The sequence below is a fragment of the Xiphias gladius genome, chromosome 21, assembly GCF_016859285.1.
Source record: "Xiphias gladius isolate SHS-SW01 ecotype Sanya breed wild chromosome 21, ASM1685928v1, whole genome shotgun sequence".
Classification (NCBI taxonomy): Eukaryota; Metazoa; Chordata; class Actinopteri; order Istiophoriformes; family Xiphiidae; genus Xiphias; species Xiphias gladius.
The window spans coordinates 290,403-316,463 of record NC_053420.1 but is presented as its reverse complement, the minus strand read 5'-3'; the positions used below and the strand labels follow the sequence as shown (position 1 = coordinate 316,463).

Sequence of the window (26,061 nt, the reverse complement as noted above, 5' to 3'; positions counted from 1 at the left end):
GGTTTTAATTGTAATACTATTGTTACCCTAACTCTGCTGTAATATGACAATTTCCCTCACAGGATAAATAAAAGTCTGTCTGTCTGTCTATCTATCTAGGGACACTCACTACACTGCTGCTGAGTTTATTTTTAATATGAAGTGTGATGAAAAAACATTCAATTTCTCCAACCCAGATCCATCCATCTCCTGGAGTTTCTCGAGGCGTGTTATGTTAGAAAGCCAGTCCTCATATTTCGAAAGTTAGTTATAATGCCCATTTCACTTTGATATATGAGAACTATTGTCTTTATGGGATTGTAAACCCTGACAGTTTTGAAATAATTCTTGGATTTCTGTCTTTGTCTGCTCCAACTAGTTCAAACACTGTTGAGGCCTCACATTTCTCCTTTACATATTAACCCGACTTGTAAATATCTACATGAGTCTTTGTTTTCAAGATCAAATTCTCTTTAGTTTATTGAAACTTTTCTCAAAGTTAATGTTAACAGGGCAGTTATAGCTTCGTTTTTCCACTGTCAGAAGGTCCTGGTTTGAATTGTCCCATGTTTTCCATATATTTTGTTGATATGTTCTTGAAATCAGATTGCCCTCATTATTACAACTTTCACACCATCCAAAGAATAGTGGGGTCAACTTGTCATTGTTGATATCTGCCATACAGCTCATCCCAATTTATTCTACTGAAATCCTATTATTCCAAATACCTGTGTTTCCAAGAAGTATTTTTGGGTTTGCTGTTCCATTGTCAGGTTTGCAGATCTATGATCATGAAATGTTCCTGTAAAGCATTTTCTCGCTCTGTGTTGGTCATAAGTCTATAATAGAAAAAAAGTGTTGGAGTGAATGGTGAGTGAAGCCTTTCTCAGCTGGATGAACATCCCATTTTCTCTTAATTAAATATTGATTAACCTCAATAGTTGAGTCTGTGTCCTTTTAGTACTAGTGATTAGAGCTCATACTTCATGTTGCTGCCATCTATATCAAGCATGAACTGTGTCTGGGGATCAGGGGCCACAGTCTGTTGTTCTGACCTCCACCGGCAGGCGTTACCTTTCCGCAGGAGAGAGTTTACGGGGGCTGCTACTGCTTGAAATCTAGCCACAAACCCCCCTAATATGGGGGTATGATGTGAGCAGTACATTAGCTCCAGTCTGTGTCACACAGGAGGCGTACTGGTACAGTACTTGGTGTGTCGCGCTCTGCGACTTGCACTATCACTGTAGTTACATGGGTAAAACGGTAGGAAGAGACTGTGTGTACAAATTTGTTTTAGGCCACTTTGAACCACGTGTGGCCTGAGTAAATACAAGCTGTTCGGCCTGTGCAGACGGCTGGACTGATTAATACAGGAGCAGATCTGTTCACCAGACGAGACGGACGACTGATCAACAATCCAAGGAAAACCTTGGACCAGACCAATCACCTGACAACTATTTGATCTTCCACAATCTTCAGACCCACACAGCTGACTTTGAGGCTGAGGAACACCACTTCACATTGTATCAGTTGACATTTCTCAGAGTACAAATTAAAAATCTGCTGTAAGTGAAAAAAGATTTAAGGACACCAAAGAGTGAAATGTTTGGAGAAGTCATAGGACTTCATCTTCAGTCTTTTATAAAAGCATTTGTAACTAACATTACTATTTCACCATTAGCAGAGAGAGAAAATACAGTATGATCCAACTTAATGCTAACATTGATTCAGGTTAGTCCACTAATGTGCTGTTAAAGAAGAACTTGTCGTATTTGGTGATAATGTCTTTGTAGATGAAGTGACTTATCCTGAGCAGGAAGGATTTAAACCATATTTATATTGGGTGTTTAAAAGGCAGCATGAGTTTAGACACAGTTCACTAAAATCAAACACTGATACTAACAAAGCAAGAAAGGTTTATGTTTTCAGTTTGATTCCAAAGGAGAACAGTCTGGTTCACATGGTTTTACAGGGCTAACATACATATTAGCTTCTCCAACAGACTAACACCACCTGCACTTCATGGAACATCAACCAGGTTGTATTTTTAGGTCATGTATTAGAGTATTTGTTTCACATCAAATGCAGTGCATGAGAGAATATTTAGCTAGTCTTTTATCTGACAACATTACGGCAATGCTACATAAAGTCTTTAGCAGAGGAACATGACTGTTCTGTTGACATTTACTTAACTGACCTTTGACAGAGGTGATGTACCTCACATCTGGGGAACGTCACCTCTGTGGTGGAGGATGATCCCAGAGCTAGCGCAGGAGGTGGTGATACCTACCACTGGCACTAGAATTTCAGGGGGGGTGTCAATGAGATTTTTTGTCCCCCTACTTTCAAGTTTTATGGAAATAAAGTGGTGACGTCTAAGCTAGGTAGAACATTGGCGATAATTTCCTTTAAGAGAGAGAGCGCGACCACAGGAGCGTCACAGCTGCCAACGCTGCTTCAGCTATAGTATGTATGGACACACGCTGCCGGGGAACCGAGGCCGGCGACACCCCAGCTCAGTCAGTCATGTGGGAGTGATAGGCGTACTCAGTGCTTTGGAAAATAAGCCTTGGCGACGACACCGCACTCTGCTGTGGTGCTGTTTGTTTGTTTGTTAGTAAAAACATATTGGATGTAAAGTTTTAGTAGGCCATGAATTTTATTCGATTTCAAACTTATTGAAAAAACATTTACTGGTTGATACGTTACAGTTCTCATTGAAAAACATAAGGATCTTAAGGTATCAACAGGAACCGGAACGCTCCTCCTGAGTAGGGATCCACTTGTCCTTACTTTCTATTGTAGGAACGCACATGAAGAGTTTCTCAGAAGAACACCGCGCACTGTAGAAGGCTTTCTAAAGGGCTTTTTTGGAAAAAAACAAAACAAAAACAAAACGGTAAATCTGGCGACAAAGGCGCAAAGTGGGCAACATTGCCTCTAAACGCCCCCCGGTGATGCAATAGAACTGTTTGCACCAATTCATTTCATAAAGAGCCATAGCCAATGGGGAAACCCCAACTCTCGGCCAGCTGACCAATTGTGTAACATTATCAAAAGGAAAAATTGGATGAATTCATCACAACACCACCAGATGACTTCACACTTTCTCTGTATTTACTTATTTATACCATAAATAAAATATCTATAATATATCAATAATCAATTACCCAACATGTGGGCATGTGATCAGACTGAAACACAACACAGCTGCAGCGTGATCACATGATTCGGTATTTTAATTAATCCACAAACATGGCATTGCCGTTGCATCTCAAAACCCCCAGCGGTCGGATTTCCCACCGGTTGATGTGAAGACCAGAGGACTGGCTCGGGTCCGCTCTCTACTGGTCTGCAGTGGGCTGGGTCTCCGGTCCGTCGTGGCTCGGACCCGACATCTGCATGAAGAGCTCCCTCAGCTCTGTGATGTCATCATCAAGGGACGGCAGGGGCGGCACCGTTCGCTGCTCGCGCTCCTCAATGAAGTCCCACAGACGGACGCTGTTCATGAACTGAGAAAACAAAAACCGTTAAACTACAAATCCCGGGAGCACTGAGCTGACGGACTATAACTCTGAATCAAAATGGCAGCTGCGGTTTCTGACCCGGACGTTCCCTTCGGAGCTCAGCTGTTTCCGTGGCTGGTCGGGTTCCGCTCGGGTTCCGTCTGGGAAAGCGTGAAGATACAAACACTTCCCTCCAAACGGGCACGAACCACGACCCTGATCGAAGTACTTACAGGCCTTCTTACTGCAAACAGACAGAAGAAGAGACTGAAGAGACCTGCAGTTTGTTTCTGGACCACTCTAATACTGTATCGGATCTGAGGTCAGCCTGTACTGGAGGCATTAACCTACAGAAGGCAAAAGGCATCTAACAGATGTGTTAGAAATGTTTGACAAATATACAAGAATAAAGCGACAAAGAGGCCAAGAAAATAAGCTTTAAAATATTGAATGACGTTTATTGATCCAATGGATTCGTGTGTAAAAGATTTAATTGTTGAACCAAAGGCAACATGGGATAAGACTAGAACATATTTTTGTCCTGAGTGAACTGGTGCATAAGGTACGCTATAAAGTTTCATCCCCTGAAGGTGTCAAATATTTGAATAAGCTCCTGCGATTTCATTGCCTGGAAAGCAGCAGCAGGTAGTCGTGGCCAGTCAGGCACAGACATGTAGCTCACCTGACTCCCGACTTGAAGAGGTCTATGAGGTGGTCCTTGTCGTCCTGGTCCTCCACCCAGTAAACTGAGGGGATGACAAACTCTGAGATGACACGACACTCCGGACATGACCTGAGACATGAAAACACATCCTTACATCAGACAAACAGAGACCGTGTCCTGAACTAAAACACCCTGTCCTCGCCTCTCAGACCCTGTTCCAATGTCATAGACTCCGTCCCAACTTAACAGACCTTGTCCCAGTCTTAGAGATCCTGTCCCCATATCATCAAATCTGTCCTGATGTCACAGAATCTGTCACAACTTCACAGATCCTGTCCTGGTCTCACAGGCTGTCCTAACCTCACAAACCCTGTCCCGACATAATCGTAACCATTCCGATCTCACAAACCCTGGCGCAACATGACAGACTCCGTCCCGCTTTAACAGACTATCCCAGATACTCCGGACACAACCTGAGTCAAAGAAAGATATTACATCAGACAAACAGAGACTGTGTCCAGACCTGACAGACCCTGTCCCGACCTCCCAGACTTTGTCCTGACCTCAAAGACTCTGGTCTTACTTAATGATCATGTTGCTGAAGTTTCTGGTGCAGCGCCACTTTCGGATGCAGGCCAGACAGAAGGTGTGACAGCAGGAGGACAGAATGCCGAACCTGCGGTCCGACGGGTTTGCCTTCTGCACCACCACCTCCATACAGATGGAACACACCTGAACAACAACAACAACAGTCATTATTACTGTCACCATAACAACCAGATTAGTGACTGAATGAACCCACCTTGTCCTGGCTGAGCTGGGCTGCAAACGCCTTCTCCATGTCGGCCTCAAAGGCGAGCAGACACATCTGCAGACAGACAGAGCGTATCAGTGCTATCCAACCAACCCTGCCTCTGAAAAAACTAGAGCTGCACGAGTTTGAGGCTGACAGCAGTATCGATCGAGTCCGATCAGACAGAGTGAGGTGATGCCGTGATTGATGGTGTCTCCAGGGACACTTCATCAGCTAAGTCATTTGAGTGACGTTGGCTCACGGTGGTGACCTGACTGACCATTCTTTGGCCGGTTTTTCCGGCTCTGGTTTCTTATTTGTTTTCACAACTACACCTGTACATCCAAGGGCTCACCTGATAAGCTTAGGGTCTAGATCCCAGACAAGGACTTACCCACTGGCTGGGTGGACAGCTAGTCTCTAAACACCAGAGTCAAACTGGTTCCGATAAAAACGTACCGCTTCTGTCCAACCTCCACAGAGCGGACCTTGCATGTCCATCGCAGAGTTGCGATGCAGGTTTACAGCGAGGTATCCACACAGTGATGGTGGCTTTTTTACTTCCACCTACAACCCAGGTTTAGTCCGCATCCAGTCTAAATAAAGTCAATTTACACTAAACTCAGCCTAAAGGATTTTACCGATTTACAGGTTTCACAAGTCAACCAACAGATTTTTATATCACAGAACGAACTGGAACAAAAAAATAATTAAATACATTTAAATGTTGTAAATCACAGCAGCAGGTTGACGGGATGGTTCGCTCACATGAATGACCACCAGACTGCTCCTTTACCTCAGGTGAGTTCAATTAAATTAACGTCCAAACCTTCTCATGCGCTCTCCTCTGCTCGGGATCGTGGGGGTGGAGCACCCGCAGCCCGCACACCTCACACAGGTCGCCATGGAGATACGTACAGTTGTCTTCATAGTAACAGTGTCCAGCGGCAGCGTAGGGACACAGCTGGGGGAGGTCCTGGGAAGCCCCGCCCACTTGGGGAGTGGCTACAGAGAGTACAGGTAAACATAAAAACAAACAAACTCAAAATAAATACGACTGTCAGTTTTAAACATCAGCCGAGACTAAACATCCATTATCTTCATTGATCATGACGCCTCATCATGTGTTACTGATTACATCATGGACCGCCATCAGCCAGTCAGAAGCGAGTATGTTGTGTGTCTGACCTTGTTCCTGCGCCGAAGTGTCCAGGCCTGTCCTGATGGCGTCCACATATGACTGAGGAGCTGCTGCTGTGACCCCTGACCACAAACTGTCTGCTGGACCCCCGAACATCCTGTCTACACCCAGAACTGAGAGACAGACGCGGGTAGAAATGAGATGGTCTGGCTTTGGTTTGAATGTGGTTGCGTTTAAGTTTTCAATGTGTCATCTCATGGCTGTGGATTGATTCCGCGTTATATTCTTGTGTTTTCACCTGTGTGTAAACTGTGTGTGTGGAGAGTTCTACAAATATAAACCTTTATTCTTTAAAATGTATAATACAAAGAGTAGTAATTGACCTTGTCAGCAGCTGTAGGGGTCCTGTCAGTTTTACAGATGTCTCTTTTATAATGGACCCCCCCCAAGAATCCTTTAAAAGAAATTTTAAAATAAATAGGTAACTAATAAGATTGATCTAATCTTTCAAAATTTGTGCGGCTCTAATTTTATATATCTATATTTAATGTATTATATTTATATTCTCTCTCTACTGACTGCACTAGTACAGTGTATTATATTAACACCACCGTACAGTCTATATTCAGCTCTGGGTCTATCTTTTGTCTTTATTTTTTCTATTATTTACATTTATTTTTTATTTCCATATTACATCGTTATTTACCTCATTGTATGAGATTTATGTGAAGTGGTTGGTGCAACACTGCAATTTCCCTTTGGGATTAATAATGTATCTATTATCCAATTCAGAAAGACCCAAACAAGCAGCAAGTGAAGGCGGCTGCAGTAAAGATCTGGCAAACATCATAACGGAGGAAACTCATAATTATAAGCATAAGGATTATTTTTAACACCTGGAAGAAACACCTTTGCAGCCAATGACTGGCTGAAGTCTGGAACCTATGGACGTCACCAAAAGCTGTTAGTTTGTCCAATTACTTTTGAGCCTCTGAAAATGAGGGACTATGTATAAAAATGGCTCTTATTCCCATAACTGATACAACCCTGCATGCATTATTTGGAGTTTTCTGATTTGCAGAATTCTGCAAAGCAGAGTCTAAATTTGGTTTTTGTAAAATCTTGGTAGGCGAGTGGACCCAAACCTTGCAACCATAAAGGGAAATGGGTTCTATGATGGAGACCGGTATTTTAAGTCAGATTTGAATCGGGCCCTTGTTGCCTTGTCTCATGTGGTTCACAGCTTTGTTGACGTTACCTGTGGTGCTGATGTTTAGGCCGAGGTAGGAATAGTTGTTTGTATGTTCTAGAAAGAATCTAGAATTGTGGTTTTGGAGGTTGAGTATTTTTTGTCCTGGTTAGATTCACTGTCAAGGTCCAGGTCAGGAAGAAATGATCCTAGGTCAAGGTGCTGTTGTAGCCCTTCTTTGGTTGGGGACAGGAGCGCCAGTTCATCTGCAAACAGTATCCATTCAACCTCTGTCTGCTGGGCTGAGGTCAGGCACTGCACCGTTCTAATACCCTCGCCAGTTCATCGATGTACATGTTGAAGAGGGTCGGACTCAAGCTGCATCACGTCTGACCTCCCCAGCTTTGGGGAAAGAAGTCTGTTTTTTGTGAATCTTGACAGCACACTTGTTTGTGTGCTCTAAGTTAATGTCTTAGGAAGTGGTGTTAGGGGAAAAAACCTAACGGTGTACGCAGCAGACCCCTCGTGCCAAAATGAATCAAAGGCTTTTGAGTCAACAAAGCAGGAGAATAGTTTGCTTTAGTTTGTTTGTTTTCAACTGGGCTGTTGAGGGTGGAGCTGTGGTAAAAGCCAGTTTGGGATCTTTGCTCAGGACATTATTTTCAGCGAGTAGTAGTCGGAGTCTGCTTTTGACACAGATCCCACGGTAGTTATTTGGGTCGAATGTGTCTCCACTTTTGGTAAGCGGTGTTATTAATCCTTGGTTCCAATTATTGGAAAAGATCCCAAGAGCAAAGGACGATGTAAAAGCGTTTCATTATAGCTAGTTGGAATCTGAGGTCTGAATTTTATCATTTCATTTAGGATGATGCCATCACCACAGACCCTCTCTCCCCCTCCCTGATCCAGATCAGCCTGAAGCTGTCTTGCGTGGGCCCCCCCCCCCAAAATTCCACATCAACCTTTGCAGACTTCCCCCATTGAGTTTCTGCTAAGCGCCGCATCCTGGAAGTGTGAACAGTTTAATGACTGAAACTTCTTGATAACATTATGAACTGCTGAAACAGGGATTTTGAGATCTTTGGAGATTGAGTTGTAGCTTTTGGAATTATGTTTTTTGAAACTAGTATTTCTGATGCCCTCTGGTCTTTGCCATCGTGAAAAAGAAACTGAAAACAATCAGCCCCTTTTTATGAAGTAAAACCATCAGTGTTTCATTCGGGTCATGTGAACACTGAAAATTAAGCAAAGTTGAGTTTTATTTGTTTGAGGAACTAATTTAAATTGTAGGTTACAGTTTAGTTTGTGTTTGTATATTTTCACTATTATGCAAGTTTTTTTTCTTCTTTATTTTATTTTGTTCAGTAACCTTGGACATTTTATTAAAATATGATTTTACAAAATTGGTCAATTTACATTTATTTCTGAGGATATTTTAAATTCAAGGGTGCCTATATTTTCAACCAGGACTGCATCTCTCTCACCTGTCTACCTGAGGACCCTAACGGAGGCCAGTTGGACATTTGTTCACCATGTCTGAACACAGGTGTAAGAGCATGTAAGGTCAGTCTGCAACATTAGTCACCTCTTTCTCTCAGGACCAGGTTCTTCTTCACTCCACCTCTGACTGAAGCCCCGCCCCCAGCTCCTCCTCCACCTGCCTGATCCTCTGAAGCTCCTCCTCCTCCTCCTCCTCCTCCTCCTCTGAATGGTGGTTTGATGTGGTCGTACCTGCACGCAGGTCATACACACTTGATTACACACCGGAAGTGATGTGACCACTCAGACGGTGATGTAACCGTTTTACTTCAGTCTGGTTACAGAAAGCACAGAATATGATTGGATGTGATCTGCCGGGTGGGCATTACCTGTCAGGTGTGAGGGTTACCTGCCAGGTGAGTGTTACCTGCAGCGTTCTCCGTAAGCACACGTTCCTCTCTGGTAGAACTTGCAGATGGTGGATGGTTTACTGTTGTTCAGGTCGTGAGAGAACAGACAGCGGCTGCCCTCTCTGCACACACCGTGGAGGAAGTACCTTAAACACAGCACACCTGTTACGCCTGCTGTACATGAAGCGACAGCACCAGTTTCCAACAAACACACTCGTCACCATGGCAACAGAAAATGTCCTGCTCTGTGATTGGCTGGCAGTTCAGGTTAACATTTTAACCATTTTTCCAAATCAGCGCTCAAGGTCTATCCACCTGCAGGTTAGCATAGCAACAGTACTGATGCTTCAGACCACTCACTCAAGGACTCCTGGAACCTCCTCAAGGACCATTTCGATATTTCTACCCAAACATTTCCAGATCACTGTAGCTTACTATAAAACAGTGGAAAATATCCACATGGCACAAGGTGAAACCAGTGATTTTTTTTTTATTTAAAAAAAACAAAAAAACAAAAACACAACACCTTTAACAGTTAATACATGATCGGAAAAGCTACGGATTAATTTTGAAACGGTCCACGTTAATCGACTAATTGACTGATTGTTTCGGTTGAAACAGTTATTAAATAATCTTCAGCTCCGTTAAACCTTTAAGGGTACAGGTGAGTTGAACCAGGTGAGTCAGAGCCAGTTTGACTCAGTTGGAACTTCCACACAAGCTAACAGCTAAAAACATTAGCACGGTGCTAACGCGTCCGCCGAGATCTCAGTCAGAAACAGCGCGAGACTCAAACATAGACAGGTAACAGACAGACAGGTAACAGACACACGGACAGGTAACAGACTAACAGCCAGACTCACCTGCAGGTCACCTGTTTGGTGCTCATCTTCCTCGAGAAGCTTCAGCTACAACGGCTGCTTCAGTGTTGTCACTGCGGTGTCCCGTTCAAACAGTTCCGACTGAAACCCGCAGTCACCGCAGGAGTGTTCCTATGAGCTTTATCTGACCCTTATCAGAAGAAAGTAACGAAGTACATTTATTCAAGTACTGCACTTCAGTACAGATTTAATGTACTCGTACTTTACTTGAGTATTAACATTCTATGCAGCTTTATACTTCTGCTGCGACACATTTCAGATGAACTGCATTAGATGAAGGAGACGAGGTTAAAGACACTGAACGTTGGGGTTTTTCCCGTAACAATATTCTCACATTGTTGTACTGGTACTTTTGCTGAAGTGAAGGGTCTTGAGTACTTCTTCCACAGCTATTACATTTACCTGACAGTTATTGTTACTAGTTACTTACTAGTAGGATACTTCAGGATGCGTGTGTTCACTCGTTATTAAGTAATTTCAGGCTGTAACCTGAGTCCTAAAAACGTGATGAGAATATTCCAGCGAATCAATTTGTTTCAAGTAGTTTCTAAATTGAAGTTTCATTTTTCCTCAAACACTTAAAATACTTCTTGTCTCAACATACAGTCAGTTCATCAGAGCTGTTGTCTGAATGGAAACAAAGAACTGTCTTTGTAAGATCAGATCTTTGCCCTGTGACAATCCGAACTGCCAACTGCACACGAATAGAATTAGAGCTGAATCCATTAGGAAATCACACTGTCTGTCTGGCTCTCTCAATGTAGCATACATTTTGGTAGCCTTCCCCAGATCTGTTCTTTGACACAAGCCTGTCTCTGCACTATGCAGCCAGGTCCTTCAACCTCATGGCTTAGTTTTTCTCTGATATGCATTGTCAGCTGCGAGACTTTATAGAGGGAGGTGTGTGCCTTTCGAAATCGTGTCCAATCAATTGAATTTACCACAGGTGGATTCCAATCAAGGTGTAGAAACATCATAAAGATGATCAGGAGAAATGGGAGGCACCTGAGCTAAATGTCAAATGTCATAGTAAAAGGTCGGAATACTGATGTCAATGTGGCATTTCAGTTTTTCCTTCTCAATAAATGTGCAAATGTTTATAAAATTCTGTTTTCCCTTTGCCATTATAGGGTATTGATTGTAGATTGATGAGGGAAAAATTAATTTAAATGAAGTTAGTATGAGACTGCAACATAAAGTTTGTGAACAGGTCTGAAAACTTTCTGAATGCACTTTCGTTTGGTGGAACCAGTCTTTATCGGAACGCACAGTTTCGTGAAAAATTGTGTGTGTCAATTGCAGCATGTAGATGGTAAATAAAGGGGACGTGTTGATCATGTTTCTTTAGTGACTTGAGTGAACCTTCAAAAAACCGAGGAACTCATGAAAATAAAGACTAGAAATGTTAAGTTGAATTAATTTGTCACTTACATTAAGTCATTGATCAAACTTCCTGTTTTGCGTGTGGGGTTTAAACACATGATAAAGGATGTTTCTCATGTTTTTCACATGTGACATTCGTCCACATGTGAGTGTTCCGTTGCTGGAGTGTCAGATAACAATCAGACACATCTGAGCTGACAGATCAGATCACACACACACACACACACTCAGTTTGACAGCTGAGATGGAAGAAGTGCTGACCCACATTCAGACTGTCTGCGGAACCAATCGGATCACATCATCTTTTTTTTTGAAGGTTCCTCTGGTTTGTACAATTTTCAGTCAGATGTTCAATATGTTTTGTACAGAAATGCTCTCGCTGTCAGCTTCCGCTGATTCTCTGTTCTCAGTCACAGTAAACTGAATCTCTGCGTTGCAGCATCAGAGTGACACCGACACCGGTCTGCAGGTAAACACCTGTTTCCATGACGATGCCGCCAACATGGTCCGAAGGTCACCTGTTCAGATTGAAGCACCAACAGCTGAGCCGGGTCACATGACTGTCTATCTGGCAGGAGCTACAACCTGATTGGCCGGAGCTGGTGCAGTGAGGCCATCTGATGGGCTGAAACCTGGCAACCAGGTGTGACACAGAGGAGGAGAAAAAAAGTCAGAGAAGAGCAGAAGAACTGAGGAGTAAAAGGAAGAGGAACAAGGAGGGAAATGGAGGAGCAAAAAAAAGACTGGAGGAGCTGAGGTGTCAAAGGAGGAGGAGAGAAGAAGAAAAAGAGGAGAGACAAGAAAACAACCTTAAGAGTGGTGAAAAGAGGAGCAGAGAGGAAGAACATAAAAACTGTGGAGAAAGAAGACAACTGGTGGAGCAAAGCTGAGGAGTAAAAGGAGTAACTGAAGGAGGAGATGGAGCACAGTGTGATCCGGCTGAGTCACTGTCAGAAGGAGATCTTCTGTTTTTCGGTGCCGGAGGAGTGTCCGAGCTGTGGGGAGGAGTTGAGGGGGAGCAGACTGCAGGAGGCGCCGGTCAGCCTCCCCTCCCCCTTCACCAACGGACACAAGACGTCCTGCTGCCTGCTGGTCGCACCTGCACACGACAACCAGGACAGGTAAACACACACATGTTGCAGTTTGTAGGTGCAGCTGTCTAGACCTGAATCAGGCGGACTCTAGTAAATCCTCCTTCCTGGAGGTTCTGCTGAAACTGTGTTAAAGAGGCGTTGAACCAACTGATCGTTCTGGAGGCTGCAGTTTGTGCTGCTGTTAAACTGTATTAGGTTACACAGAGGGGTGTTTCTGTTAGTTTAGCCTCCCCTCACAGATTTGAATTGGGTGGAAACACCTGCCAACATAACACAGTGCAGTTCAACCTTCATGAAGAAGGATTAGTGATAGGACTGTTTGATTACACTAAATATGCTTAAGCTGAGAGAGCTGAGTGATATACCGGTACAGACACAAACACACAACAACTAGAACTACTATTACAAGTGCATACACACATACCGGTAGGTATACAGTATATACACACATGACCACAACAGGTACATACACACATTCTAAACAGGTGATACCGTCAGACTGTTTGGGAAATATTTTATTAATTTAAAAACATTTTAAAGAAATTAAGATTTCAAAGACCTCACGTTTAAACCAGTTTGAAGCAGTCTGAACCAGCTTAAACCAGTTTAAAGCTGTCGGAACCAGTTTAAACAAGTTTAAGACTAGTTTAAAACAGTCGGACATGGTTTAAAGCAGTCTGAACCATTCTCCACCAGTCTGAACCAGTTTAAAGTAATCTGAACCAGTCTAACCAGTGTGCGCCCTGCTGTTTTTTCTTCAGAGAGTTTGATGGGACGTCAGATCTGCACACTGGCATCTCCAACACTAAAGGTAGGACTCAAGGGGGTCAGGGGTCACGGATCAGGCTGGTGGTCTGATACTAGGTTTTTCTCAGTCTGCGTTCTTCTTGCTCTTGTGGAACGTAATCAGCCCAACCTCAAGTCCTGTTCCAGTTCAAAGGACCCACCTGTCAGGTGAGACCGATGGTCATCTCAGCAGCTCACAGTCCGGCTCCAGAGATGACTGGCCGGTCCACTGCCGTCATGGGAGAACAGTCTGATCTCTGCAGCCGTTTGATAGTTTACTGCTGGCTCTGTCCTCCGTAGTGTTTGAAGCAGAATTCCTGTCTCTCTGTCTGCCTGTCTGTCTCTCTCTGTCTGTCTGTCTGTCTCTCTCTCTGTCCTTCTGTCTGTCTGTCTGTCTCCTCTGCACCACGGTCTGTGCCGCACAACAAACAGCGCTGTCCAATGTTCTGAAACAACAACTAAGCAACCGTTGCGTTTATCTCGGCCAACAATTTGTTGTTTTTGTTATTTTTCTTTAGATACATAAAGCTTCAACAGAGATTTTGATAGTGATAAAGGAGGTGCCAGATCAATTAAATTAAGCCCTGAGGACAGGTGTGTTGAAGTGTAATCACCTTTGTCGAACTGAGCTGCTGATATCAGCAAGAAGCTGCTGTTCTGGCTGCAAACAGTCCTCCTGTCCTCAGGAGTGTGGACTCCTGAGCTGAACTTTACAAGTTCAAACTAGCAAGTACAGAAGTCCAGATCATATTCAGGGTCCTGTTCTCCAGCAGCTTCGACAGTTTGGTATTTTGGTGTAAACATGAACACACAGCCTGGAGGTTCATTCGGGTGAATGAGCAGGGAGTTGTTTTATTTTGGTGTTGCTACACTGTGGTAGTATTTGTTGTCCACAGCTGCTTTATACTATAAAAGTTTCTCCCTCACCTCATTAAATCCTCGCAGCATCTGAAGGCAGCAGGACACATGAGAGCACTGGAGCGCTACAGTTTGAGTCACTGCATCCAACTGTTCCACAAAAACCAGCTCCAGCCTCGAACTCTTTTAACACCACAAACTGGGAACAGATCAAACAAACAAAATATAAGGTGCTACTCCTGGAACTTTACATGTTTTGGCTGCTTATTTAGCTCATTGAGGAACAGCAAATCAGGTGTTGAAACCAATTACCTGTGCAGTGACATCACACAGTTTTCTTCTCTGACGGAGAGAGCAGGATTTTTCTCCAACAGGTTTTGTGTTTTTTGACAGATCTGGGGGAGATCAACATATCTGGCTCTTGCAGCCAATCGTCCAGTTCTGTTGTAGTGTAAAGTGAAGTGTAGTTTTACTGTTGAAGGTTTATATGCATTAGCTTAGTAACACTGTTAATGTGACTGAGAGCTTCATGTTTACAGGCTGTAGATGCCCACAAGGCACAGGTCCAGGGGATCCTCTGAGTTTTCATCTAGCGCCATCATCAGGCCAACGGTTTTAATTTGTCCAATACTGTTTATGTGTGTGTGTAGGAGTTGTGTATAACTACACTCGAGGGGGGGTCCGTAGAGATCATAGTGCGTGGGAGCGCTGTGTCAGTGTTCCTCTGGTCAGACCCGATATGTTCCACCTGCTGGCTCAGTGGGACCAGTACCTGGACCACTTCTCTGATGGACCCATGTGGGACCCCGCCTGGCACAGGTACACATCACACCTGTCCAAACACAAACATGTCCAGTCTGAAACTCTGCACCTTTCACCTGTCTGACCACCTGTCTCTCTCTCTGTCCACCTGTCTGTGTCTCAGGTTCGATGAGGACCACCATAACTGCTTCAGTTTCTGTCTTCGCTTCATTAACAGTGTCTTGGCGGCGGAGGGGCGGAGCTCGGTGAGCAGAGAGACCTTCACTCACAGTTTCATCTTGCCAAGGATGAGGAGGGTCTCCAAATACACCGCGCTGTACCAACACATCCAAAGACATCAGTACTATATAACGGACAGACAGGAGGACAGACAGGAGGACAGAGCAGTCACCACCAGTGTTTGGCAGTAACACAGTACTTGGTCATGTGTTACAGTAATCTGATTACTTTTTCAGTAACAGTAGTGTCAGGGAAACTCAGTAATCACATTACAGTTACTAATCCCCGTAACTCGATATCAGTTTGGTCTCTGGGTTCAGTGGCAGACTGGTCAAGGATCAGTGTTGAGGTGTGTGTGTGTGTGTGTGTGTGTGTGTGTGTGTGCGTGTGTGTGGTTGAAAGATTTAAAGTTGTTTAAATGTCCTGTAACAGCTGAGTAACTAAAGTAAAGTCATGAGTAATGTAAGATGTTACATTTGTACTGTAACGCTGAAAACCCATTAAACAGGCTAATTTGAGTAAATCCTGTTTCACAAAGCAGTTTTAAACCAGTCTGACCCCAGTTACCATGGAAACTGATCCTGAAGATTAACTCTGGTCCAGTTTAACAACATTTGTATATTTTGGATACAGTATTAGTCTGGTATGTGTGTAGGTCAGTCTGTTGGTGTTTCCATGGCAACAGTCGATGTTAAAAAGATTTCTCACCCATTTCAAAATCAAAACAAAGATGGCCGCCTGCACAGGAAAAGTCTTTGTCGTTCAGCAGACTGAATATACTTTCATGCAGATGTTTGAAGAGTCTTTGAGGATCCTGGAAATGAGAGAAATGAGAGCAGCACACTGGAGCTAGTTGTAAACCAGTTTCATGAAACAGACTGATGCTGGTTCAGTTTGTTAGGCTCATTCAAGTCTTTTTGCAATAAGAGCTGCTTTGCTGAGCCTTTGTTATAAAGCAGCTCGGACCTCTTGGATCATCACTCATCATCACTGACAAAAGATACACCACTTTAAAATGGATGAACGCTCAGTTTTATTTCCTTTGCTGCAGAAAACCCCCCAAAAATATGCTACCTGTCAAAAGTTTTAGGACAACCCCACTGTTCAAGTTTTTTCTTTTTTTCAGCTCAAGTCCAGTGAAAAGCCTTAAATGGTACAAAGGTCAGTGGTAAACTGCCCCAGGTAAAAAAAAAAAAATTCAGGTCACCACTCTGATTCATTATCAGGTCAACACTGTGCTGCAGGAAGTAGTTACTGGTAAACTGGTGTCAGACTGGGGAGAGAAAGACAAGTAACAGAGGAAGACAGACCGGTTGGTCAGGGCTTCATCCTACACCAAGATAATGACCCAGAACATTAGAAGAACAGAACCAGACGGTGGATTCACATGACGGAAGACCAGCACAGTCTCCAGACCTGAACCCCATGGAGCTGGTTTGGGATGAACCGGACAGAAGGTGAAAGCAAAACAACCTGCAGGTGCAACACGTTGATGGGAACTTCTGCAACAGAGTTGGGACCAACTTTCTGAACAATGTTTGATTTCCACTGTAGAAAGAAACGTCAGGTGTTCAGCTGCTGGACGAGTCAGAAATTTAGATTAAATTTAGTTCAAAAACGATGTTCAATAATTCCTTGATTTTTAAATAAAATCTATTATTTGTTTGTTCTGTGCTTTAATTTCAGAAACACTGAGACGTTGAATTATGTACGTTTTAGTAACAACTGGAAAAATGGAGGCATCCTAACAGTGTTTGACCGGTAGTATATATATGAGAGAACATGAAGCATAGATGTGTAGATCTACTGTACACACTACATGTGTGTGTAAGTGCTGTATGTGTGTGTGGACACAAGTACATATGTCTATATGTACTGAGTGTATTTGTATGTGTTTCTTCTGCTGACATGAACATGTCTGTCTGTGTTATAAGACAGTATCAAACCATGCACAGTTTGATTTTAAATGTGAAGCTGCAGCTGTTCCCAGTAGCGACCATTGGGGGCCACTGCTGCTGTGATGTGACGTGTGATCGCTGCACACCTGAAGTATTTCCATGTACTGAACGCAGCCTCTTGATGTGTTAATACATTTGATGTAGCTGAAAGCTCCAGAGGCCAAAGTCTTATTGTTGTGTTCCAGTGATCTCAGTCAGTTCACCCACTTTACAGCACAAATACTATGTATTCATCTTGTCTGTCTGACCTCCAGTAACGTGTCTGCATTCAGATCAGTTCGGTCCAGGTCTGAGATCACTGTCACTGAGTTTGTTGCTTCAGCCAAAACACTGCAGCTCCTCAACAGCTTTAACTTAAACCTGCAGTGTAGTTTAGTTCATAGTCTACTCCAGGAAATTTGACCTTTGCATAATTCCATGTCAAATCAACAGAGGCCTCCCGACTGACCATCTTGGATATGCTTCATACTTCATGTAAATAATGTCATTGTATACAACAACTGCAAAATGTTCAGCTTGTCTCTTCTTTAGTTTCTGAGATGTGGAGCCTTAATGAAGGGGTCATGGCTCTAATGCATGAGTGCTGCTAAAAAACTGCAAAGTTCCATAAGTCGTTAGTTTGGAACTATTCATGCTACATGCTTGAAATCTTCAGGGATTCTTCTACACTATTAGATGTCTTTAACTTCTAAAATGGTTGGCCTACAGCTGCATATTTGCCAAGTTATGTCTTGCTGAATATTGTATTAAAAAATTATTTCGTGCTTTGGAGGCCACTGTATCTTCACACTGAACCACATCAGATCTTTTAAATGTTTATATATAATACTCATGTTATAGTACTTTCTTAACAACTAGGTGCACGTCTGAAAATAATCCAAATTTCTGTTTTTTTGGCATTAGAAATGAAAAAAAAATGATTTCATACCTATATTTCAAGCACATATTGCCCATATATGACAAAGTCTACTGTAAAAACAATCACACCAATGGAAAGAGCATGTTTTATTTAGTGAATGTACAAAATAGGAAACTGGTACCTTGAACCAAACTATAATTATTAAGGTATCAAGACATTCTGCAAAACAAAAAGCAGTTCTACAATCTAACTAAGGCAATGTCAAGAAATTAACAGCTTTGAAGAAATCGTTTCTAATTTAACAGTCTGAACGATGCAATGATGTCCGCTTCCAAATCCGGCGGAAGTGGGGCATCAGTGATCTTCAGGATATGCACAAGAGGGACCCGCTCATTTGTTCCAGTCCAGCTGCACCATCTGCGGGTCAGCAGGGTGTCAGGTGGCCCTAGTTTCACCGTGGATTTGAGTGGGAATCGTCCAGGAGTGATGGAACAAACTGCTGTGACATCGGGAGTCTGTCCTTAGACACGGCTCCTGGCGAATACGCCGTATGCGTGTATGGCGTTGGTGGTGGCCCGACACCTGACTGAGACACTTTATGCCGCTTGTTCCTATAATTCGTCACCTGTCCGTGTCTTTTGTGCGGTGGGTGTGTCAGAGGTGTTACCCAATCAGCAGCGGCATGTATACAACCCGCGGCCGGGTAGAAAAGGCAGTGCGCATGCGCAACACCGTTTTCACCGCACCGCCGTTTCCGTTTGCGTACGCGTCTTGCCAGGTCTTGTCGGTGCTGAACTTTCCCGGGTAACGTTAGGCGAGAGCTGTGACGCACAAAACTATCACCGAGATTAACTAGTCACATTTAATGCTGATGCATCATGAATAACGTTGGATTACATTTTCTTATATTAATGCATACATATAATAATAGGTAAACATTTATCTAAAGTTATAAGTAACAGGTTTATCGGCTGAGGGGAAAGCTGCAGGAGGAACTGAGAGAAGGCGCTGACAGTTCCTCCCGGACACAGATTCTATGACACCAAAACAAAACCGACCGGAGAGTTTGTAATGAAAGAAGCAAAAAATCAAACCGGAGTGAAACGGTCCGCTGACGGGCCAACTGGCTAACAGGCTAACAGGCTAACAGGCTAACAGGCTAACAGAGAAATTAGATGAAAGGCTAACAGGCTAACAGTTACTAGCGTACCTGGCTTCTCAACAGCAGAAGCATCAGCACAGTCCGGATCCAGCGGGGGACTATAGCAGCTCCGACCCGGTCGAGCCCGCTCCCGACAGCATGCAGGCGGAGTTTCGGGCTCCTCGGCGGCGCACCCGGGTGCAGGAGGAGTACGAAGCTCCGCTGCCGGTGAGCCGCAGCCCGGAGGAGAGGACCGACCTCCGTGCGGAGCTCATCAACCAGCACGTGCTGGTCTGTCATCCGGACCACATCCAGAAAATCCACAACCAGGTCAGATTTAATCCACATCACCTAAAACCAGCTCTGTGTTAATCCACATCATCTGAAACCAGGTCTGAGTTAATCTACAGCATCTGAAACCAGATTTGGGTTAATCCACATCATCTGAAATCAGGTCAGATTTAATCCACATCACCTAAAACCAGCTCTGTGTTAATCCACATCATCTGAAATCAGGTCTGGGTTAATCCACATCATTTGAAACCAGGTCTGGGTTAATCTACAGCATCTGAAACCAGGTCTGGGTTAATCTACAGCATCTGAAACCAGATTTGGGTGTGTCCACATCATCTGAAACCAGGTCTGGGTTAATCTACAGCATCTGAAACCAGATTTGGGTTAATCCACATCACGTGAAACTAGGTCTGAGTACTGACTCAGTTTGTGGGTTTTTTGGCCTGGAGTTTTGTATCTCAGGCCAAGTGGGGTTTGTTGTGTTTTAGGGTTATTTTGGGAAAGGAGTCCTATCCCGAGCCAGACCGGACCACAGCATCTCTGACCAATGGGAGCGTGAGTTTATGCCCACACAGTGACATCATCATCAGTCTGGTCCAATCAATGCTGTTGGTTGAAGTCAGCTGGTTCCTGTTTCTGTTACAGAACACGAAGGTTTGTTTCTACCTGTCATTCCACAGTCCAGGTCAGTGACATCACATCCTGTCTGTTCACATGATGACACCACATCCTGTCTGTTCACATGACGACATCACATTCTGTCCTTTCCACCTCCTCCTACAGGTATGAGGAGCTTCTCAGGTGGGCGGGGGCAGCTCTCTCCGCTCAGGGATTGGATGATGAGGTTGTCGGTCAAACCCTGCTCAAACTCTCTCAGCCTGTAGAGATGGAGGATGTGAGGAGGGAGGTCGGGGGGGGGGTGAACGGACAGAGGGGTGAAGAGGAGGAGGGGCCAGAACCACAAGGCGGAATCTGTCCCCACACGAAGAGGCCGGGTCCAGGGTCAGAGGTCGAGCCAGAGGCCAAGAGAAGCTGCAGGTAGATTGGATCTCTACCAGGTCAACGGGCTTCCTTGAAGAATCTATATATTTTCATTTCAGCTTTGTGTTTTGGCAAAAACACAACGAAAAACAAAAACGTGACACTTTTTTACTCAATAGATGGATGTTCTGCTAAATTCGGCGTGTATATAATCACAAAATGTTTCACTTGCAACCATATTCTCTCTTTTTGCCTTAGCACTACCTGTCCAATCAGATGGTTTTGGTTTTATACATTTCTGCCTCCAACACAACACAGTGAAGGGGAATGGAGTTTGTGCTACTTAAAAATGGCATTTAAAACCACAGCAACATATCTACCAGACACACAGTCCGATAATCCACAGACCACACTGGAGACAGAGTTGTCCAGTAGGAAAATGCTTGAAATGTCCTTTAAAGCAGTTTTCACACGAAAATATTTGAGTATCATTAAACTTTTCCTGTGACAGAAAAAACGAAACTCAACCTTGATCTTTATTTTCACGTCAGGTTGGACCCACAAGACCTGAACCTTGACCACAGCTCAGACCAGGACTCCGACAACCCTGATCCTGACCCCAGCTCTGACTCTGATCCTGATCCTGAGCCTTTGGTTCCAGGTCCTGGTTTTGTCCTGGTGGTCTGTGACAGGGAGGTGAGTTCTCGTTCGAATCCAGATCTGTTCTCACCACCAGACTTAAAGGTTAGTTGTGTTTTTTTTTTTTTTTTTTTCTTTCTGTGATCCAGTCGTGTTGAGTCAGTTGGGTGGCGATGTTGTGTCTGCAGGTTGGTGGGGGGGTCAGGGAGGTCAGACGGACTCCGTTCTCTCTGTCCGAGTACCTGCAGCTCAGTCTGGAGGAGGTAACTCACCAACACTACACTCACTCTGTACAGTAGAAATGAAGGAACTGTACGTTTGTGATTTATTGTTGTTTAACCCAGAGACAGTGGCCAACAGTTATAAGCCTCAGAGTTCTGATCCTCAGAGTTCAGTGGCCAGACTGTGACTCACCTGTTGATCACACCTTTACCTGGACAGCAGGTAGGGGGTGCGGTCTCTTCACTGTCTGTCTGTCTGCACCTACAGGCCTTCTTCCTGGTCTACAGTCTTGGCTGCCTGTCTGTCTACCTCCACCAGGTAACTGCCCATCTGTGTTTCTACCTGCACCAGGTGCCTGCCTGTCTGCCTGTCTGTCTGTCAGGTATCAAACCTGGTTCCATAATACCTGATTCAATGACCTCACCCCTGTCCTCTCCTATGATTGGTCAGAAGCCCTTGTCAATCATCCAACTGTGGAGGAAGTTCCGTTCGCTGCGTCCCGACTTCGTCAGCTCGTACGCAGCCTATCATCACTGTCGCAGCAGGGGGTGGGTCCCTAAGGGAGGGGGCGGGGCCAAGTACGGCGTCGACCTCAGTAAGACACACACACACACACACACACACTGGGGGGGGGGGGGGCTAGCACAGTACAGGTACCACATAAAGATATATAATAATTATGAGACTAATAATAAAACTAATGATTATGATAATAGGGTATATAACACACACTCTACAGTCAGCAGTACACTCAGATTTCAGACTCTGTCTGTTTTTGGAATTTTTACATTTATAAAATTTGGTGCCTTGTGTTGTGAGATTGTTAGCAGACAATAGAGTTGAAGTGTGTCAAAACCAGTATGTAACTGGGACCATTGGTGATACTCCAGTGTCTTACTGGTGACGTTTTTAACACATGATCGACAGGTTAATGAACACACGAGCCTGAACAGAGTCACAACAGAAACACATTAACATTCAGTTCTCTTTGTTGTGATGTCGGATTTTATAGGAGTAACTTTACTTTTCTGTTTTCAGTGTTGTACAGGAAAGGCCCACCTTTCTACCATGCCAGGTAACACACACACACACACACACACATAATACCTTTTCAATAAGGTATTGAGTGTGCTTGTATACTTGTGAAATAACATTATTGAAAGACATACATCCTCACCCTGTAACCTGAACCTGGTTCTAAATTAAACCTGCCAGGAACCTCACTGACATAAACCTGATTCTAACTTGAACTGTAAAACTACATGTGAACCCTCAACAGAAGTTAAGGTTAAAGAAGTGAGGACTGGACAAAATGTCTTCACTTTGAAAAAAAGGTCATTTTTACTAACTGTCCTCCATCCCCTCTAAAAAATGTCCTCACTTTCCCTGAAAATTGTCCTCCTACACTTGCTCTAGTTACTCCCTGGTGATTCAGCGGGTTGACGATGCATTCAGGGGCTCGGCGTTGCGTTCGTTTTCGTGGCGTTCTCTGGCGGCTCTCAGCAGGATCACCGCCAATGTTGCCAAAGTAACGACCAGTCAGATTTCAGTAGATCACCCTTTATTGTAGTTTTTATTTCACTCTGAAGATGCACTGTGCTTGTTTTACAGGAGTTGATGTTGTGTTACATCATCTATCCAGCCGACCTCTCAGAAGCTGAGCTGGACTCACCTGAGTGTCTGAGCAGACTGAAGGTTCAGGTAACAAACTGACAGAGACAACAGGAAACAGCAGCAGGCTGGGAAATACTTTATCAGTTGTTGACGTAGATGAGGACCGATGCGTGATGTAGACATCCACCTCAGGCTCCACTTCCCCACTACACAAACCCACATAAATTATATGCACTGATGAGAGTGTAACGATATGGTCACAATATAAAGCCTGACATGATAAATGCAGGTAAAGGCAAATTTGTTTGGCAATCAAAAACAGGAGAAAGGAAAAATACAAAAATTAATTGGTTTCTAACCAAGACTGCTCTTAATAATGACCTCGAGCAACAATACACAAGTCAACAACCTCCCAAGTATTATACTGGTCAGTACATGTATTATAAAATACACAAACTTAATCAAACAAATGATACCAAAGATCAACAGCAGCTATATTTTTTTCTGCTAACATACTGAATGTCAAATTAATGAACATTTTTAATTTGCACATAAAAAAACCTGAATGGGAATGTTGGAAATTAGAAAAATAAAAACTCCAAATTCCCTGTTGTAATTACTCAACAAGTGGAAAGTGAGGCGCACAGACTGGAAACAGACGTCCGTGAAGCGTGAAGAGAGGAAACCGTCAGGTCAGTGAGGAGCCGTGAGGAGACTGGAACCTTCCTCACATCAACACATGGAACCCACAGAAACGTCAGGTTTCCATCACGTTCTCCACACGGTTTTCCATCGTCTGAGCTCTGACTGCAGCTCCGTTAGCGAGCTCGTCTTCTGTGGTGGTTTAACGGCAGCGGCTGGAGAATCGGCTCCACCAGCTGTCGATCAGCTCATGTTCACACAGCAGCAGTGGAGGGAGACCAGACTTCACTCAGGTTTTGTTTTCGGAAGTTCGGTTAAAATTTACACTAAATTTGATTGGAAACCTGACTAGTAACGTGCGGTTTAGTGAGCAGGTGGAGATGGAGAAGGGATGTTTTTTGTCTTCAAATCAAATGTTATCAGTCATAAAATAAAGAAAAAATGTATTTCGATATTAATATCTCACATTTATTAGAACAGAAGCATGAACTGGGAATCACAGTAACAGTGACAAATAAGTCGAAAACAGTATTATACAGTTAAATCAGGGCAGCAACTAAAGAGAATTTTCAGTATTGATTAACTTGTTGATTATTTAGTCAGTTAATCGAGTATCAAATGTCAGAAGTAAAATGTCCAAAGTGACATTGTCAAATGTCAGAAGTTCAGTTTACTCATAGAAAAGAACAGAAAATCTGAGAATGATCGGAGGTTTTGTTTGGTAGAGGACTGAAATAATTAACTGACTTTCAATTAATTTTCTATTGATTGATCAATAATTTCTGCTTTAAAAGAAGTTATTGAATTTTTGAAAACATTTAAATTTAATCTGCTGCTGTTGTCACTGTCATATGAAACACCGCTTTCAAGATAAATAAAATGTGTAAATATATTTTTGTCATTAAGTTTGAAACAAAAGAGGCAAAAGAGTGAAGATGTGTTTTTTTTTTGTTTTTTTTCCTGTACAGGAAGTGATCGTCAGCCGGTGGGTTTCCTCCAGAGAGCGAGCAGAGCAGGACGACATCTGATTGGTTGACAGGAGAAAGTGGTGATGTCATAAAGAGACAGAGTGAACCAGTCAGAAACAAGAAGACAAGCATGGACGTCATAAGGAGACCAACTGAAATCACATTTTGTGTGTTTCAGCCTGAAATAATGTCAGTTTTTTTTTTTTTTTTACACGTGTCACTGATAGTTTTTTTTATTATTAAAAGGAAATATCAGAAAGGGGTGCGTCTTTGTTTGATTGACAGCATATGTAACTAAGCTACGGTCTGAACTGTGAGAAAATGTATTTAACCTGGGCACAGTGTCCCCTTGTGGGCTGAATGAGGAGTTTGATTTATCCCCCTTCAGTCTCATTTCTGATTCCTGTCTGAGTTCCAGTTGTTGTAGATCAACAGAATAAGCAAGCTATCCCCTACATCATTCTTCCTAGTCTTGTCCTTCAGCTCCTCCTGGTGGATCTCAAAGTGTTCCCATTACTATGGGATATGCTGTCCCTCTAGTGTTTCCTAGATATGCCCTGGGGTCTCCTCCCAGTTGACACAGTGGAGCTTTTTAACTATCTCAGTGACGTCTGTTAGAGAAATGGACAAGGCGGTTTTAGGAGTTCCTCAGAGTGATCCTCGCATCGACTGATGATATCCTCAGTAAAGGTCAGCAGTTCTCTTCCCTTCTGAAAAGTAGATTTGGCTTAGCCCTGCCTCCCCCTCCCGAGTTGTCTGGCAGTTGAGGCCAACCAAAGGTCCTTCTCAATGGCCCCCCCAAAGTTCTTCCACAACCACAAGAGCTGCAGTTCTTCTGCCCCCCATATACCTTTTTGCTGCTTCAGGAGCCCTCCTTCGTTAGCTTGATGGCCTCTTTCACCAGTAAGTTCTGTGGTTTCCACCACAAGAGAAACCAACAACCTTCTGGCCACAACTTTTGGACATCCACTAGCAAAATGGAGGCTCTAAACATGGCCTAAATCTGATTCCATGTCCCAAGCCTCCACGGGGAAGAAGAAAAAAGTCTTTTGGTGGTAGGAGTTGAAGACCTGAAGGACAGGTTTTTCAGACAGACATTCCCAGTTTACCACGTCTGTTCACCCTCTCCAGCCACCAGATGGTGATAAGTTAACAGCTCTGCTCCTCTCTTCACCCAAGTTTCCAAGACACGGTACCATGTCGTCAGGTATTTTACACCATTTATTGTTTAGATGACAGCGGTTTGGTTTAAATTTCAAACACAAACAGTCACAACTAGAGAAATGAGGAGAGTAAACAAAGGAAAAGGGCTGTGGGTGGGACAAAACCAAAGAAAAACAATTATAACAAGATTACTTTCTAGCTCTGACTCATAGCCACCTTGCTGGCAAAGTAAAACCGAATTTCAGACGCCCCTGGTTCCTGCAGTGACAGTCCCAATCCTTTTTTTCCCATAAACGATGTTAGTGACTCACAGTTGGATCAACACGAAACTCTCCTGGTTCAATCATCAGGACAAAAGATGAACAACTGTGTTAGAAAATATCTGCTTCTTTGATTAAAAAGTCAAAAGCTTGTGTATGAGAAATTCTTGGGAGA

General features: G+C 43.6%; 3 protein-coding genes across 8 annotated transcripts; 2 read left to right on the top strand and 1 right to left on the bottom strand.

Annotated features, from left to right (window-relative positions):
* Nucleotides 1-1,879: 1,879 nt before the first annotated feature.
* Nucleotides 1,880-10,896, bottom strand: mkrn2 (makorin, ring finger protein, 2). 5 transcript variants are annotated; one of them, XM_040115968.1, is made up of 12 exons: nucleotides 10,647-10,890; nucleotides 10,473-10,538; nucleotides 10,025-10,172; nucleotides 9,179-9,307; nucleotides 8,858-9,003; nucleotides 6,131-6,256; nucleotides 5,772-5,947; nucleotides 4,952-5,017; nucleotides 4,733-4,881; nucleotides 4,168-4,278; nucleotides 3,585-3,729; nucleotides 1,880-3,491 (listed from the first exon to the last, which is right to left on the bottom strand). In XM_040115968.1, exons 3-12 carry the CDS (start codon nucleotides 10,048-10,050, stop codon nucleotides 3,324-3,326), a joined length of 1,242 nt encoding a protein of 413 aa, XP_039971902.1. In that variant the 5' UTR covers nucleotides 10,051-10,172; nucleotides 10,473-10,538; nucleotides 10,647-10,890; the 3' UTR covers nucleotides 1,880-3,323. The 5 variants fall into 5 exon arrangements, with proteins under 5 accessions (XP_039971902.1, XP_039971903.1, XP_039971901.1 ...); XM_040115969.1 differs by lacking the exon at nucleotides 10,473-10,538 and having other exon boundaries at nucleotides 10,812-10,896; XM_040115967.1 differs by having other exon boundaries at nucleotides 10,377-10,890.
* Nucleotides 10,897-12,048: 1,152 nt separating this feature from the next.
* Nucleotides 12,049-16,635, top strand: LOC120807037 (MKRN2 opposite strand protein-like). Its single transcript, XM_040158668.1, has 4 exons — nucleotides 12,049-12,546; nucleotides 13,281-13,330; nucleotides 14,814-14,982; nucleotides 15,089-16,635. Exons 1-4 carry the CDS (start codon nucleotides 12,344-12,346, stop codon nucleotides 15,333-15,335), a joined length of 669 nt encoding a protein of 222 aa, XP_040014602.1. The 5' UTR covers nucleotides 12,049-12,343; the 3' UTR covers nucleotides 15,336-16,635.
* Nucleotides 16,636-18,765: 2,130 nt separating this feature from the next.
* Nucleotides 18,766-24,673, top strand: tsen2 (TSEN2 tRNA splicing endonuclease subunit). Of its 2 annotated transcripts, none has more exons than XM_040115599.1 (12): nucleotides 18,766-19,432; nucleotides 19,885-19,951; nucleotides 20,042-20,081; nucleotides 20,180-20,434; nucleotides 20,929-21,073; nucleotides 21,205-21,279; nucleotides 21,506-21,556; nucleotides 21,689-21,833; nucleotides 22,277-22,313; nucleotides 22,655-22,766; nucleotides 22,850-22,939; nucleotides 24,463-24,673. In XM_040115599.1, exons 1-12 carry the CDS (start codon nucleotides 19,262-19,264, stop codon nucleotides 24,520-24,522), a joined length of 1,248 nt encoding a protein of 415 aa, XP_039971533.1. In that variant the 5' UTR covers nucleotides 18,766-19,261; the 3' UTR covers nucleotides 24,523-24,673. The 2 variants fall into 2 exon arrangements, with proteins under 2 accessions (XP_039971533.1, XP_039971532.1); XM_040115598.1 differs by having other exon boundaries at nucleotides 20,929-21,121.
* The last annotated feature ends 1,388 nt before the right edge of the window (nucleotides 24,674-26,061 follow it).